Source organism: Platalea leucorodia (genome assembly GCF_965183815.1).
Source record: "Platalea leucorodia genome assembly, contig: HAP1_HAP1_SCAFFOLD_24, whole genome shotgun sequence".
Taxonomy (NCBI): domain Eukaryota; kingdom Metazoa; phylum Chordata; class Aves; order Pelecaniformes; family Threskiornithidae; genus Platalea; species Platalea leucorodia.
This window is the reverse complement of record NW_028121458.1, coordinates 1,492,893-1,508,288: the sequence shown is the minus strand read 5'-3', so window position 1 is coordinate 1,508,288 and position 15,396 is coordinate 1,492,893. Positions and strand designations below refer to the sequence as shown.

Below are 15,396 nucleotides of genomic sequence, written 5' to 3'. Positions count from 1 at the left end.
TGGTCTGCTCCCCTGGGACCACACAACTGTATCTGGGACACGACTGACATTATGACTGTAGATGACAGAAATGCCCCTAGCGAAGGGGCAGCTGCCCTCTGGAGACCGACCTGCCGGTTCATGAGTCTTGTAGAGAGCAGGGGGTGGCACACAGCCCAGTACTGATCGTAGGGTGTGGTCACCAGTACTAAACACTCAGTGCATGCAAAAGGTGCAGGAAACAATACTAGCACCGTGATGAGCAGAGATGGTGCTGTCCCCAGTCACGCAGCTGGCCATCAGCTGGGGCAGGGTGGTGGGTCTGTGGAAGATCTCCAGGGAAGACAGATGGCCCAAGAAGAAGCCCATGGGGGTGTGCGGATGCTGGTTTGCCGCCACATGCATGATGATGAGGGTTTTCTCAAGCACAAACACTATGCAGGTCATGAGAGAGAGGGAAGAGATTTGCCTATGGGCTGGGAATGTTCCCCATTCCGTAGATATGGGGGAGTGCATGATGGCCCCATTGCCCTTTCTCCACCTATGAGGAAGAATATTTGGTTCAGTTTTAGTTGCTTGGGTCTCAGACAGACAAGTCAATGCAAGTACATTTATTTTGTTTCATTAGAGAAGGAGTATAGCTCCTTATTGACACAGTCAGTGGGTCAGACTAGTGAGGAAGAGAAAGAAGTAGAAGTGGGGTGTCCACATTTCTTTGTGGACAACATTATCACAAGTTAAAAAAGCAAGAAAAGAAAAAACTTACCCAACAACAATGATAACAACAAAAATTAATCAAGAAAGGCTGGGCCTGTTATGAGTTACATTATGAATCATATGTTGAAGAAGATGGACACTCTATAGCTCCTGGAGAACATCCAGTCATCAGTTTCCACATTGCTTCCTTGAGCTCCTGGTTCCTCAGGCTGTAGATGAGGGGGTTCACTGCTGGAGGCACCACCGAGTACAGAGCAGCAACCACTCGATTCAGGGATGGGGAGGAGATGGAGGGGGGCTTCAGGTAGGCAAATGTGGCGGTGCTCAGAAACAGAGAGACCACGGCCAGGTGAGGGAGACAGGTGGAAAAGGCTTTGTGCCATCCCTGCTCAGAGGGGATCCTCAGCACGGCCCTGAAGATCTGCACATAAGACACCACAATGAAAACAAAACACCCCAAAAAGACAAAAGTACTAAACATAAGAAGCTTAAATTCCCTGAGGTAGGCATCTGAGCAGGAGAGCTTGAGGATCTGGGGAAGTTCACAGAAGAACTGGTCCAGGACATTGCCTTGGCAGAGGGGTAGGGAAAATGTATTGGCTGTGTGCAGAAGAGCATAGAAGAAACCACTGCCCCAGGCAGCTGCTGCCATGTGGACACAAGCTCTGCTGCCCAGGAGGGTCCCGTAGTGCAGGGGTTTGCAGATGGCCACGTAACGGTCATAGGCCATGACAGTAAGAAGAAAATACTCTGCTGAAATGAAAAAGACAAATAGAAAGAGCTTGGCAGCACATCCTGCATAGGAAATAGACCTGGTGTCCCACAGGGAATTGGCCATGGACTTGGGGAGAGTCGTGGAGACGGAGGCCAGGTCAAGGAGGGAGAGGTTGAGGAGGAAGAAGTACATGGGGGTGTGGAGGTGGTGGTCACAGGCTATGGCGGTGATGATGAGGCCGTTGCCCAGGAGGGCAGCCAGGTAGGTGCCCAGGAAGAGGCAGAAGTGCAAGAGCTGCAGTTCCCGCGTGTCCGCAAATGCCAGGAGAAGGAACTCGATGATGGAGCTGCTGTTGGACATTTGCTGCCTCTGTGCATGGGGACCTGCCCAAGGAGGTAAAGGCAGTGAGAAGTTAGGGTAGAGTTCTCTGAGCAAAGCCTATTCCAGTTCTCATGGAAACACCCCAGACTGCCTTGCACCTTTCAGGGAGACCTTTGGCAGGTCCCTTTCATGAGCTCTGGTTGGTGCTGGCTGAGGGTGCCGTGTGGAGCAGGGAGCTCTGCTGTGCGCTCTGGAGGGGTCAGCCCTGTCCTACAGCAATAGGTAATAGCAACATGGGGTGATCTCAGATTAAATCCACTTTTGATATCAATGAGCTTTTCAGCATTGTTGCTCCCATTTCACCCAACTGCAGAGCAGAGCCAAAGGGATTTTGTTTTGTTTATCTTGTTCTAGTTGCCACAGCACAACTGAGAAGTGCTTGTAAAGCAGAAATCCTTGGCACTTCTGCTGTACTCCAAGTGAAATGGTGTGGGTGCTGACAGGCAAAGGGACTGTCCCTTAGTGCAGGGTGTGGAGAGCTGGTCTGTCCATCAGCCCTGGTCTCAGCTGCCTTTTCCTTGCAGCTCTTTGAGCTGGAGGAGGATCACACCCAGATGTTCACCTGAGAAGAAACTGGAAACTTCTGAGAGCAGAGGAATCCAGTTCCCAAGTGCAGATCTCCAAACCCCTCCCCACCATCTCATCGTACGTGAGCAGGATCTCAGCTCTCCCCTCCCAGCCATGGACACACAGGGCTCATTGCAGCTGCCCACACAGACGATGAGCCACATTGCCATGGCCTTAGCACTGAGTTGTCTTCTCCAGGGGACACAGAGAGCCCATGGGAGAGCTGTGCCCTTCTGGAGGACAGCCTGCATCCCAGCAGGACCCCCAGGGAAAAAGTCAAAAGTCCTGAAGACAGGGAGTCCTTAGGTGAGGGTCAGCTCATTGCCAGCCCCACACACTGCAGTGCCCGGAGCCCCCAGGTAAGGTGGGGACAAAGGCAGCAAGGACAGGAGGGGAAACACAGAGAAATGTCCCAATGCTCCGGCCATGGGAGGAAGGACAGGGACACACAGACAGGCACTCAGGGGTTTCTCCTCACTGTGGGTTGGGCTGCCAAGAAGAAGACAGCCTGAAACCCCATGACCCTGGGGCCAAAGGCTGTGCTGGGTGGGAGAGGAGAGCAGGAGGGTGCTCCCTGAAGGTGTCTGTGCTGCAGGGGATGGCAGGGAGGTGCCTGAATCCCCACTGCCATGGTGTTCATGGGAGCAGCTCCCTCTCCCTCCCTGCCCATGTCTCTGCTGCCTGGAGCTGTCCCTGCCAGGAGCTGTTTCTCTGTCCCCAAGTCTCCTCCCTGCCAGTGCTCACAGAGCCCATCCCACCCGCTCTGTGCTCAGCTCTGCCCTGCAGACATCTCCCGGCAGCAGGGCACTGCCCAGGGGCATCTCTGTATGTGCAGGGGCTCAGGAGAAGCTCAGACAAGTCCCAGTGAGAAGCAGGGTCTCAGTGCCTTCTCCAGAGCAGAGAAATACATTCCCATCTCCCACTGCCCACCCAGCCAACCAAGAGTGGCAAAGAGAAAGCAGAGATTCCTTCCCTTTTAGGTAATCCTCATCTTGACCTTCCTCTTGAAAAGTCCCCTTGGAAATTCCCTGGGGGTAATCTGGAGCTGTAGGCAGCCCTGACCCATGCAGCACCCTCTCAACAGAGGGACCCGGTCTTACCCTGCCAGGGTCACTGCTTGCACACACAGCTTCTCCCTGCAGCGTTGTGGGCAGCTCCCCAGGCAGGCTGAGTGCTGACCCTGGCAGGCGGCAGCGTCTGTTGCCCTGGCACACAGCGCCCTGGGGTGCAGGGACCCTGCTCTGAAGGACGGCCCTGGGCACCCCTGGCTGCACACCCGGCTTCACGCCCTTGCAGCCATCCCCAGGAGAAGGCAGCCATCATGACCTTTCCTTCAGATGGTGCGGCAGGGAAGCCCTGCTCTGGAGCATGTCCTCCTTCTCCACCCCAGAGAAGCCAAGAAAGACATCCTGATAGGTCCTCTCAGTCATGGGATGTGCCAGCTCTGGAAGACCCCTCCAGGATACTCATCTGAATCTCGCTGCTGCCAGAGACTTACTGTGTCAAATGCTGTGAAGATTTCTCTCCGAACAAGCTCAGCTCTCTCCTTCCACCCCACACTGCCTTTAACCTCTCTCTGCCTCACTCCTCTCCCCTCGGTGCCTGCAGGCAGTGCCCTCAGCCCTGCTGTGCTTTGCAGAGGAGCTGCTCCTGGGCAGAGCTGTCTCTCTGCAGGGATGCCCACTTGCCAGGAGCTCCCTGTGTCCCAGAAGCCCGGCCCACCTGACCAACAGAGGCCCAGCCCAAGGCAGCACTTTCTCTGCCCCCTCTGGGCTCCCTCCAGGTGTCCCTGGGGCTCCTGCTGTGAAACAGGCTGAAGGAATCACTCATGTTCCCTCCCTCAGCTGGGGAGAGAGATTTCTTTCCAGCAGTGTCCTTTCTCCTATCAGAGATGGGCTTAGGTCTAAAAATCGCCCCTTTGTCTTACCATTAAGTAGGACACCCAGACAATGACAGGCAGGGATCTTCTTTAATCCTGATGAGGGACGGGATTCAGCTGGAGGCTGAGACTCAGTGGAGGCATCTCATCCTGTGTTTCTATTGCTAAGCACTGGAAGGGGACTCAGCTCCCTCCCATGCCTGCCACAATCCCACAGGAGGTGGGATTCCTCTTGCTTCAGTTCAGGTGGGCATTAAATAGGCACCTGCATGTGAGCTCCTTGTCTCAGCTCCTGTGGTCACTGGTGAAGATGTAGGTCGGGACTTGGCTGTTCACATGAAATACCTGCTGACATCTGAGGTGCCAGGGGTTGTCCAAGGCACGTGCAAGGCAACTGCTCTTGTCCCTGTTTACTACTTTCTTGGCAGCCTATGCTGCCATCTGACCAAATGATGTCATGTAGCCCAGGGAGAACTAAGCTTTGCTCTGTCTTTTCCATCAGCTGGGTTGACTAGATCTCCATTGCCTGTAATGATGGCTTTTAATCCCCACATTGCTTAATCAAATTCCAGACTGTTACTCGATTTCATGTCCAAATAGATGTCTGTAGTGTTCTGTGAGATGCCAAGGCTCTCACCCGTACCTACATGTGGCTGGCAGGTACAGCACGGGAAAGCCATCCCCATTCAGAACGAGTGTGTGTCGGACACCCCAGACAGCATTGCAGACAGGTTCGGTGCCTTTGTGCAAGAAACTCTTTGCCACCACTGCAGTGTGGCAAGGTCCGTCCCTTCTCTACCCAGTAGATGTAAGGCAGGCCAGGAGCACAAGGCACATCACACTGGGGTCTCCACTTGTGTGCCTATGTTCTCAGACTGCTGTTTTATCTCTCCACCAGCCTTTACTCACCCCCTTGATGATACAATCAAGGAACGGACCAACAGTTTTCACACTGGCCTGACAGCAGCACCTTGTCATTGACGGAGATCACCTTCACGTCCACCAAAGGCCCTAAGAGGCAGCAGAGACACCACTGAAATAAACCTCTTTCTTTCCAGGGCTGCACTTCCCAGCCCCATTTTCCTCTGGCCTTGGGGACAGCAGGGTTTGCTCATTATTGTGGCATCCAATTGCAGCTTTATGTTTCCATCTGATGTCCACTCTGGAACGTCTCTGCTCTGAAGCAAAGCCTTTGCAAACAGGGCTTCTCGGACGCTGGGTACCAGGTTTCCGTAAGACAAGTCAGAGTCTTGCCTGGAGCCACAGCTGGGGAGCTACAGCCCAAATGTGCACTCATGCCCTCAGCCAGGGGCACAGCCAGGATGAGCTGGAGCCTGTGCTTTTTGACATGCATGGAGTAACTGCCAAGGCATGACGGGACAAGTCACACGGCTTGGGGTGCTGCAATGGATGGGTACAGGCTTTTCAGGAGAGACAGGCTGGAAGGATCAGGAGTGGGGCTCCCTCAAAGTGAAGAAATTAACTGCATGTATGGAGCTCCTCTGTGGGGCAAGTGACAAGTTGGGTGAGCCCTTGTGAGCGAGGGCCAGAGGAGGGGCCAGTAAAGGTGACACCGTGGTGGGAGATGAGAAACCCACAGTTGGCCTAGTCTTTTCTAAGCATCCAAATGAAGTCCCTGGATGTAGAAGCCTGGGTCTCACTGGAGACTGCAATGTCCCTGGCATTTAATGGAAGAGGAACACAGCAGGATTGTTGTGGTTTAACCCCAGCTGGCAACCAAGCACCACACAGCCACTCACTCACCCTCCCCCCAGCCGGTGGGATGAGGGAGAGAATCTGAAGAGCAAAAGTAAGAAAACTCGTGAGTTGGGATAAGAATGGTTTAATAATGGAAAAAAAAATAAAATTAAATTTAAAAAAAAAAACTGTAATGAAAAGGAAAACAATAAGAGAGAGAGAGGGGAACAAAACCCAGGAAAATCAAGTGATGCAACTGCCTACCAGTCACCGACCAATGCCCCGCCAGTCTCCGAGCAGTGATCACTGCCCTCTGGCCAACTCCCTCCAGTTTATATCCTGACCATGACATCATATGGTATGGAATAGCCCTTTGGCCAGTTGGGGTCAGCTGTCCTGGCTGTGCTCCCTCCCAGCTACTTGTGCACCTCCTGGCTGGCAGAGTATGGGAAGCTGAAAAGTCCTTGTCTTAATATAAGCACTAGAATCACAGAATCATAGAATGTCCTGACTTGGAAGGGACCCACAGGGATCATCGAGTCCAACACTACTTAGCAACAACTAAAACACCAGTGTGCTGTCACATTATTCTCAGGCTAAATCCAAAACACAGCACTCTGCCAGCTCCTAGGAAGAAAATGAACTCTGTCCCAGCTGAAACCAGGACAGTATCCACCCCTTATTCTATACCATCTACGTCGTGCCCAGGTCCTATACTTTCCAATACCTTTCAATTATTTGCCACCACTTTTCCTGTCTTTTAATATATACACACAGAGATCATTCCCTTGGTCTATGGGCCATGCCTCTAAAATGTCCGTTGGGTTCCTTGAGTCCATGACTTTGGGCTTTATCTGTCATAACAGCCTTTCAGGGCAGGAGAGCAGGTGTGTGGTCTTGGATTGTTGCATGCTGAAGTCAGTTCTGGTTCCATCACTGCTGCACTTCGCTTGGTTTCATCAAAGTTCATTCTTCATTAATCTGGGTGATTCTTACTGTAATACCATTGATATGGCATATAGCCACCATAGAAGTGATGACATGCACTATCATTTAGCAATTAACATCATACGATTCAGTTCATTGGCTATTTTCACCCAAAATCAAATCCCCCTGAGGTACACATCAGAATTCCCCATCCTTCCACATCACCCACCAAGTGCACCCACGTCCTTGAGCAAAAGCAATCCCACCAATAGGTTTGCCTTTGCCTGAGGCGGGAGTAACCCAGACTGTCTGCCCCAGCATATTTTTTATGTGCACCACATGGACTTTATTCCCTTCTACAGTACGTAAAAGTTTTGATTGGGCAGGGCCAGCTCGATTGGCAGATCCCCTAGTGTTGACTAACCAGGTGGCCTTTGCTAAATGTCTATCCCAGTGTCTGAATGTCCCATCACCCGTTGCTCTCAGTGTAGTCTTTAACAGTCCATTGTACCATTTGATTTTCTCAGAGGCTGGTGCGTGATAGGGGATGTGATATACCCACTCAGTGCCATGCCTTTGGCCCAGGGGTCTATGAGGTTCTTTCAGAAATGAGCCCCATTGTCTGTCTCAACTCTTTCTGGGGTGCCATGTTGCCATAGGATTTGCTTTTCAAGGCCCAGGATAGTGTTCCGGGCGGTGGCATGGGGCACAGGACATGTTTCCAGCCGTCTGGTGGTCGCTTCCACCGTTGTAAGCACATGATGCGTGCCTTGGTGGGTTTGTGGGAGTGTGATATCATCAATCTGCCAGGCCTCCCCATATTTATCTTTCAGCCATTGTCCTCCAAACCAGAGAGGCTTGAACTGCTTGGCTCGCTTGATTGCAGCGCATGTTTCGCATTCATGGGTAACCAGTGCAACGGTGTCCATGGTCAAGTCCACCCCTCGATCGCAAGCCCATCTATGTGTTGCATCTCTTCCTTGGTGGCCTGAGGTGTCATGGGCCGAGTGAGCTAGAAATAATTCACCCTTCTGTTGCCAGTCCAGACCCACCTGAGCCACTTCAATCTTAGCAGCCTGATCCACCTGCTGGTTGTTTTGAGGTTCTTCAGTGGCCCAACTCTTGGGTACGTGAGCATCTACGTGACGTACTTTTACAGCCAGGTCCTCTACCCGGGCAGCAATATCTTGCCACAATGCGGCAGCCCAGATGGGTTTGCCTCTGTGCTGCCAGTTGCTCTGCTTCCATTGCTGTAACCATCCCCACAGGGCATTTGCCACCATCCATGAGTCAGTATAGAGATGGAGCATTGGCCACTTTTCTTGGTCAGCAATATCTAAAGCCAGCTGGATGGCTTTCGCCTCTGCAAACTGGCTCGATTCACCTTCTCCTTCAGCAGTTTCTGCCACCTGTCGTACAAGACTCCATACAGCAGCTTCCCACCTCCAATGCTTCCCCACAAGACGACAGGATCCATCAGTGAACAGGGCATATTGCTTCTCATTTTCTGGCAGTTTATTGTACAGTGGGGCCTCTTCAGCACACGTCACCTCCTTCTCTGGTGATATTCCAAAATCTTTGCCTTCTGGCCAGTCCATGATCACTTCCAAGATTCCTGGGCGACTGGGGTTTCCTATTCGAACCCGTTGTGTGATCAGTGCGACCCACTTACTCCATGTAGCATCAGTTGCATGATGTCTAGAAGGGACTCTCTCTTTGAACATCCAGCCCAACACTGGCTGTCGGGGTGCCAGGAGGAACTGTGCTTCAGTACCAACCACTTCTGGAGCAGCTCAAACCCCTTCATATGCTGCCAATATCTCTTTTTCAGTTGGAGTGTGGTGGGCCTCAGATCCTCTGTATCCCCGACTCCAAAAGCCCAGGGGTCGACCTCGCGTCTCCACCGGTGCTTTCTGCCCGAGGCTCCAGGTTCTCCCTGGCTGCGATGTAGAGCACATTTTTTACATCTTGTCCTGCCTGGGCTCACCCAAGGGCGACTGCATGAACTTTCTCCCATTTAATTTGTTCAAAGGCTTGTCGTTGCTCAGGACCCCATTTGAGGTTGTTCTTCTTCTGGGTCACTTGATAGGGAGGGCTTATGATGAGACTGTAATTTGGAATATGAATTCTCCAAAAACCCACAATGCCCAAGAAAGCTTGTGTTTCCTTTTTGCTGGTTGTTGGAGACATAGCCATTATTTTGTTGATCACATCCATTGGGATCATGCCCCACTTCTCATCTCCCCTCTCAGTCTCTCCTCAAGACGCTGAATCTCCATCCAGCACAAAAGCCATGGGAGCTGTCCTTCCCCACCTCACCTCTTATTCCACTGATGTCACAGCTCTGTGATGGCACACAGGGCTCCTGCTCTCTGTGCCCCAGCCTGTGGGCTTTGGTGCCCATTTGGGCTGCAGCACCTCAGATGTGGCACCAGGGCCAAGGGCAGACTTGTCACATGGAAACCTGGTCCCCAGAGATGGGAGCCCGTGTGTGGCAAGGCTTGGCTTCCCAGCAGAGGCATGCTGGAGTGGGTGGCAGGTGGTGCCATAATGATGGATGAGGTTCCCCCACGGAGAGCAAAAGCTGCAGTCCCCAAGGGCAGAGAGCAAGAGGCCTGGGCCGTGCAGGCCTGGCAGGAGAGGGCTTTGCTGTGCCAGGTGACTCTGCAGCACCGTGGGGCCTGTGCCAGAGGTGGAGCTGAGCTGCAGGAAGGACAAGGTGCTGCTGAGAAAGTCGCTGGGGGAGGGCAGCCTGTGACCCAGCCACACTGTGGACATCATGCTGAGGGCTGACTGGACAGAAAGCAGCTCTGCAGAGAAGGACCTTGGCATCCCAAGGGAGAAGCAGCTGAGCATGAGCCAGCAATACACACTTGCAGCAAAGGCCAACAGCCTCCTGGGCTGCATTAGGAAAAGCCTTGCTGGCAGATGGAGGGAGGTGATCCTTCCCCTCCACTCAGCACTGATGAGGCCCCATCTGGAGTGCTGTGTCCAGTGCTGGGCTCCTCACTACAATAAAGATGTTGACCTACGAAAGCAAGTCCAGCAAAGGGTGACAAGGCTGTTTTAAGGGACTGCAGCATCTTTCATAGGAGGAAAGGCTGAGAGACGTGGGACTGTTCAGTCTGGAGAAGAAAAGGCTCAGAGGGATCTTGTTAATGTGTATAAATACCTGATGGGAGGGCCTGAAGACCGAGGAGCCAAGCTCTTCTCAGTAGTTCCCAGAGACAAGACAAGGGGCAATGGACACAGCTAAAAACACATGAAATGCCATCTGAACCCAAGAAAGCACTTTTTGACTGTGAGGGTGGTCCAACACTGTAATAGGTTTCCCAGAGAGGTTGTGGAGCCTATATCCATGGAGATGTTCCCAACCCAGCTAGACAAGGTGCTCAGCAACCTGCTCTAGCTGACCCTGCCTCGGCTCGGGGGTTGAACTAGATGATTTCCAGAGGTCCCTTCCAATCTCAACATTTCCATGATTCTGTGAGTATGAAGGAGAAAAGTAAGAGAGAAAGAAAGGAACAACACCTAGCCTTGACCACAAACACGGTGGGATCCCATGGAGAGGACCTAAGCAGGAGCATGGGAGAACTGTGAGAAGGAAGGAGCAGCAGAGATGTTCTGTAGTGACTGTTAACCCCCTCTTCACCATCCCCCCTGCTCTTCGTGGTGTTGAGGTAGGTAGAAGAACTGGGAACAATGGAGTAATTTGAGCCTGGGAGAAAGTGTGAGGGGAATGGTCTTTAATATTTTTGTCATTATTTCTCACAATCCAAATCTTTTTATAATTGGCAACAAATGCATTTGATCTTCCCCAAGTCAACGGGTCTTTACCCATGATGGTATTCGGTAACTGATCTCTTTTACTTTACCTTGTCCCATGAGTTATTCCATCTTATTTTCTCCCTTTGTCTTGTTGAGGCAGTGGAGTGAGTGAGCAGCTGGGTGGGTGCCTGGCTGCTGGCCAGGCTAACCCTCTACAGGACCACCACATCAGGACTGCTGCATCCAGCATGGGGCTTCCCAGCACAAGAAAGACCCTGACAGCCTGAAGCGAGTCCTGCAGAGGCCAGAAGGGTGGCTGGGGCCTGGAGCACATTCTGGACAAGGAGAAGCTGAGAGTGCTGAGTTTTTGAGAAATCCCTCCAAGTCAAACACTGGAGGAAGGACCCACTCCAGTTGAGGGATCTCAGTCAATGGAGATATTCAGTATTTGTTGAGACAATACCATGAGCACCTGTTCAAGCTGTATCTGTCTGAGAAGTGGCTTGGCTGAGAGAGCAGCTGTGGGACTTGTATGTAATAAGTGTCAGTAGGTAACTGGTTCCCTTTTTCTTAATACTGATGGTGGAGTTGGGCATCACGGAGCCCCGGAGGAGGACAGAGCTGACCATGAAGCAAAATTCCCTTCTCTGGGCTGGGATGTCCCAAAAGAGATGGAAATGGCTGGTGTGTGGGACTGATCTGGGACAGTTTTCCCAGGGCAGCTTCCCCAGGATGTCCAGGGAACATGGCACAGACCTGGCCGCTCTCTTCTGCACCTTCGGTGCCTTGCTTCCTTCACCATGATGCCTGACTCTGCACTGTCAGCACCCTGCTGGGTGCCCCCACCCTGCACACTCACACGGCTTAGCTCTACACTGGGGCTTTCCTCTCCCGGGTGCTTCCCAGCCCAGCCCAGCCCCTCCCCAGCTCTCCCCAACACCCCTGCCCTCTCCCCAGCCCAGCCCAGTCTGGGCTGACCCCACAGTAGCATCCACCACAGGGTGCTGCAGAGCTCTGGGCACTCACCCCACAGCCCCAGCCCCTCTGAAGGGCACAGCAGCTCCTGAGGGGCAGAGAGGGGGGCTCAGGCTCCCAATCAACCCCAAGGCTGGTGCTGGCCCCAAAGGCCATGAGGAAACAGGCGAGGAACTCTCTGGCTCTCCTGAATTCATATTGTAGGTGATGCCCATACCTGACTGCATTTATCCCCTCCTCTGCTTCCACCAGCCGCACTCCTCAGAACAGCATGGCAGTCCTGGCCCTGGGCCTCCTCAGGCAGCTCCTGCATCTCTCCAGGCTCCCCTCCCTCTGGACTCTGAGTCCTCACTGACTCCCATGGCACTGCAGAGTCCTTGTCCGTGGATACATTGATTTACTGCTTTAATTTTGGAGGACTTCAGCATTGAGTGTGTTTCATCTTCTGAGCCTCCATTCATTCCAGCCCCAGGGCATGTGGTGAGTCCCCATCCTCTCCTCTCCTCACCCCTCCAAATTCATTTCCAGGGAGTCTGGTATATGCCATCACTCCTGTCATACATGAAGAAACCTGAGGAGAGAAAGGGAGCTCATGGGCCATCTCCTCTCCCATTGGACACCAAAAAGAGAGCTTATAAATCCAGAGCGCTTGGCTCAGTGTAACCCAATAGTACCATGAGTTAAACTCCCAAAACACTGAGAACAAGAGGAGATCAGACTCTTTAAAACACCAATTCCTTGGACATTTTCTTGGCAGCAGCTTTGGAGGAAGAGCCCAGCCTTCATGTACTGGACCGAGGAGATTCCTTTGTACTGAAGAGCTGCTATCTGACAGGCCACATGTGATACCGTGTGGTACAAGGGCCAGACACAATAAGAGCAAGCCTCAAGACAAGTAGTATAAGCCCAGAAAATTCTCTATAAGCAGGAGTATAATAAGATAAAAAAGCAGACATGCGGCCTAAGATAAACTCTGGGAAATGTGCAAAGAAGGGAAGGCACGTTATTGCTTGTGAAACAGCGTCCATTGGGCCAGTTTCCATAGGGTATCCTTGAGCTCCTTGTTCCTCATGCTGTAGATGAGGGGGTTCACTGCTGGAGGCATCACTGAGTACAACACTGCCACCACCAGGTCCAGGGATGGAGAGGAGATGGAGGGGGGCTTCAGGTAGGCAAATATACCAGTGCTGACAAACAAGGAGACCACAGCCAGGTGAGGCAGGCACATGGAAAAGGCTTTGTGCCAACCCTGCTCAGAGGGGATCCTCAGCACGGCACTGAAGATCTGCACATAGGACACCACAAGGAAAACAAAACACCCAAAGAATAAAAAGGCACTAACCACAAGAAGCCCCACTTCCCTGAGGTAGGCATCTGAGCAGGAGAGCTTGAGGATGTGGGGGATTTCACAGAAGAACTGGTCCAGGACATTGCCTTGGCAGAGGGGTAGGGAATATATATATTGGCAGTGTGCAGCACAGCACTGAGAAACCCAGTGCCCCAGGTAGCTGCTGCCATGTGGACACAAGCTCTGCTGCCCAGCAGGGTCCCGTAGTGCAGGGGTTTGCAGACGGCAATGTAGCGGTCGCAGGCCATGACAGTGAGGAGAGAAAACTCTGCTGAGATCAAGAAGGCGAGCATAAAGATCTGTGCAGCACACCCTTGGTAGGAAATGGCCCTGGTGTCCCACAGGGAATTGGCCATGGATTTTGGGAGAGTGTTGGAGATGGAGCCCAGGTCGAGGAGGGAGAGGTTGAGGAGGAAGAAGTACATGGGGGTGTGGAGACGGCGGTCACAGGCTATGGCGGTGATGATGAGGCCATTGCCCAGGAGGGCAGCCAGGTAGATGGCCAGGAAGAGCCAGAAGGTCAGGAGCTGCAGCTCTCGCATGTCTGTGAATGCCAGGAGGAGGAACTGGGTGATGGAGCTGCCATTGGACATTTTTTCACTTTGGCATGTGGACTGTTCAAGGAGGAAAATACAGTAAGTTAGCAGAGACTTCTCTGAGCAAAATCAAAGCCATTTCCCATAGACTCTGCTCATGCAGCACACACCCCCTTTTCATTTTCCAGGAGACCTTCCTCAGCTCCGTGGCTGGAGCTCTGGTTGGTGCTGGCAGAATGTGCCATGAGGAGCAGGGCCCCTGCCCGCTGGTTGCTGAGGAGTCAGCCCTGCTCTGCAGCAGTGGGGTCATGGGAATGGTGGGGGCAGGGGCAAGTGCAGGTGTCCAACTTTGCCAGATGAAACCACACCTAACACAGAATGGCCTGTCAGCATCTGCACTGCCAGTGCCAAGGAACTGGCATAGCAGAAGGCAGTTTGAGAGGCTTGGGGTTTCTTACCGTTGCCCCCATCTCTCCAGGGATTGTCCTGGGATGTCAGAAACCCTCTGCATTTCTGCTGCTCTCATGGAGAACAGAGTGAGCCCCGCGAGGCAAGACGATTGCCTGTGGCTCAGTGCAGTGAGGGCATCTGGTCACTCCCTCTGTCTCGTCCCCAGCTGCCTTGGGCTTGCACCTTCCTGAGATGGAGGGCAAGCACACTCTTATGTTACGCAGCCAGACACTGCTGAGAGCAGAGGGATCCAGTGCAGACTACTAAATATGTCAGCCTTTCTCACGGTCTCAGCACCCCACTTCTAGCCCAGGACACTCAGGGCTCCTTTCACCAACCCAACAGCATTTCCTCAGCCACAGAGTCTCTGCATTTCTCCATGGGGCTTCCAGAGAACACAAAGGTGCTATGGGACAGGTTTGCATGCTGGAAGGCAGCTGACAGCTTGGAAGGACACCCTAAGGAGATGATAGCCAATTGTCTTAATGTTGGCATCTCATGAAGAGAAAAGTGACTCCTTCCCCAGCCCCACAGGCTGCCTTGCCCACAGCCCCACAGATTAGAGGAAAGCTGGGATGCTTGTTCCCATCGACGTGCCTGCATGAATGGATGAACAAGATCAGTGTGTGACTCTGCAGCTGAAATTCCCGTCCCCCGGGAGTCTGACAGCACTAAAAAGATGACTTTAAAATGGGCAGGTGGAGAAATGAGGAAAAATACAGTGAGGGTCTGGCTGAAAGAGGCAAGGGGGGAGGCAGGCGGACCCTCAGGACAGCGTTACCCTTACCCAGCTGTGCACGCCACCTCCCAGACGGTGATAATGCAGGACAGGTGCCCTCAGCCTGATTGCTGGTGAGTGGGAAAAGGGGACATGGCACGAGGGATGCCCTTCGCCTCTTCTGCTGCTCTGCTGGACAGAGAGGTGACTCCCACCCCAGACCCCATGGCTGTGAGGGCCGAGGGCTGTGCTGGGTGGGAGAGGAGAGATGAAGGGGTTGCTCAGGGAAGGCATCTGCACTGCAGGAGTGGCCGGGAGGTGCCCAGATCTCCCCTGCAACAGGGCTTCCCTTAGCAGGTCCTTCCTTTCCTGCCCATCTCTACTGCCTGCAGCTGTCCCTGCCACGAGCTCTTGCTCTGGCCCCACGTCTCTTCCCTGCCAGTGCTCACAGACCCCATCTCAGCCCCTCTGTGCCCAGCTCTGCCCTGCAGCCTCTCCGTGTGTGCAGGGGCTAAAGAGCAGGTCCCACAAACCCCAGTGAGACTGGAAAGGTGATGCTGGTTCTATGTGTAGCCCACCCAGCCAACCAAGAGGAGAAACCTCAAAAGACAGACACCTGCCCTTACAGGAACTCCACCTTGAAAAGTTCCCTCAGAAATGCGTGGGAGTGAGCTGGAGCTGAGAGCAAACCTGACCCACACAGCACCCTCTCAACAGCAGAAGGACCCTGCCCTGCCG

At 53.0% G+C, this 15,396-nt stretch overlaps 1 protein-coding gene and 1 pseudogene across 2 annotated transcripts; both read right to left on the bottom strand.

Moving 5' to 3' along the window:
* Positions 1-805: 805 nt before the first annotated feature.
* On the bottom strand, positions 806-1,771 carry LOC309603205 (olfactory receptor 14C36-like; the record flags this gene model as incomplete). Its single annotated transcript, XM_082338107.1, has 1 exon — positions 806-1,771. The coding sequence occupies one exon, from the start codon at positions 1,769-1,771 to the stop codon at positions 806-808; it is 966 nt and encodes a 321-aa protein (XP_082194233.1).
* A 10,838-nt stretch (positions 1,772-12,609) lies between these two features.
* LOC309603204 (olfactory receptor 14A16-like) lies at positions 12,610-13,547 on the bottom strand (annotated as a pseudogene). The gene has a single exon. The product of its transcript is annotated as an olfactory receptor 14A16-like (transcript).
* Positions 13,548-15,396: the final 1,849 nt, after the last annotated feature.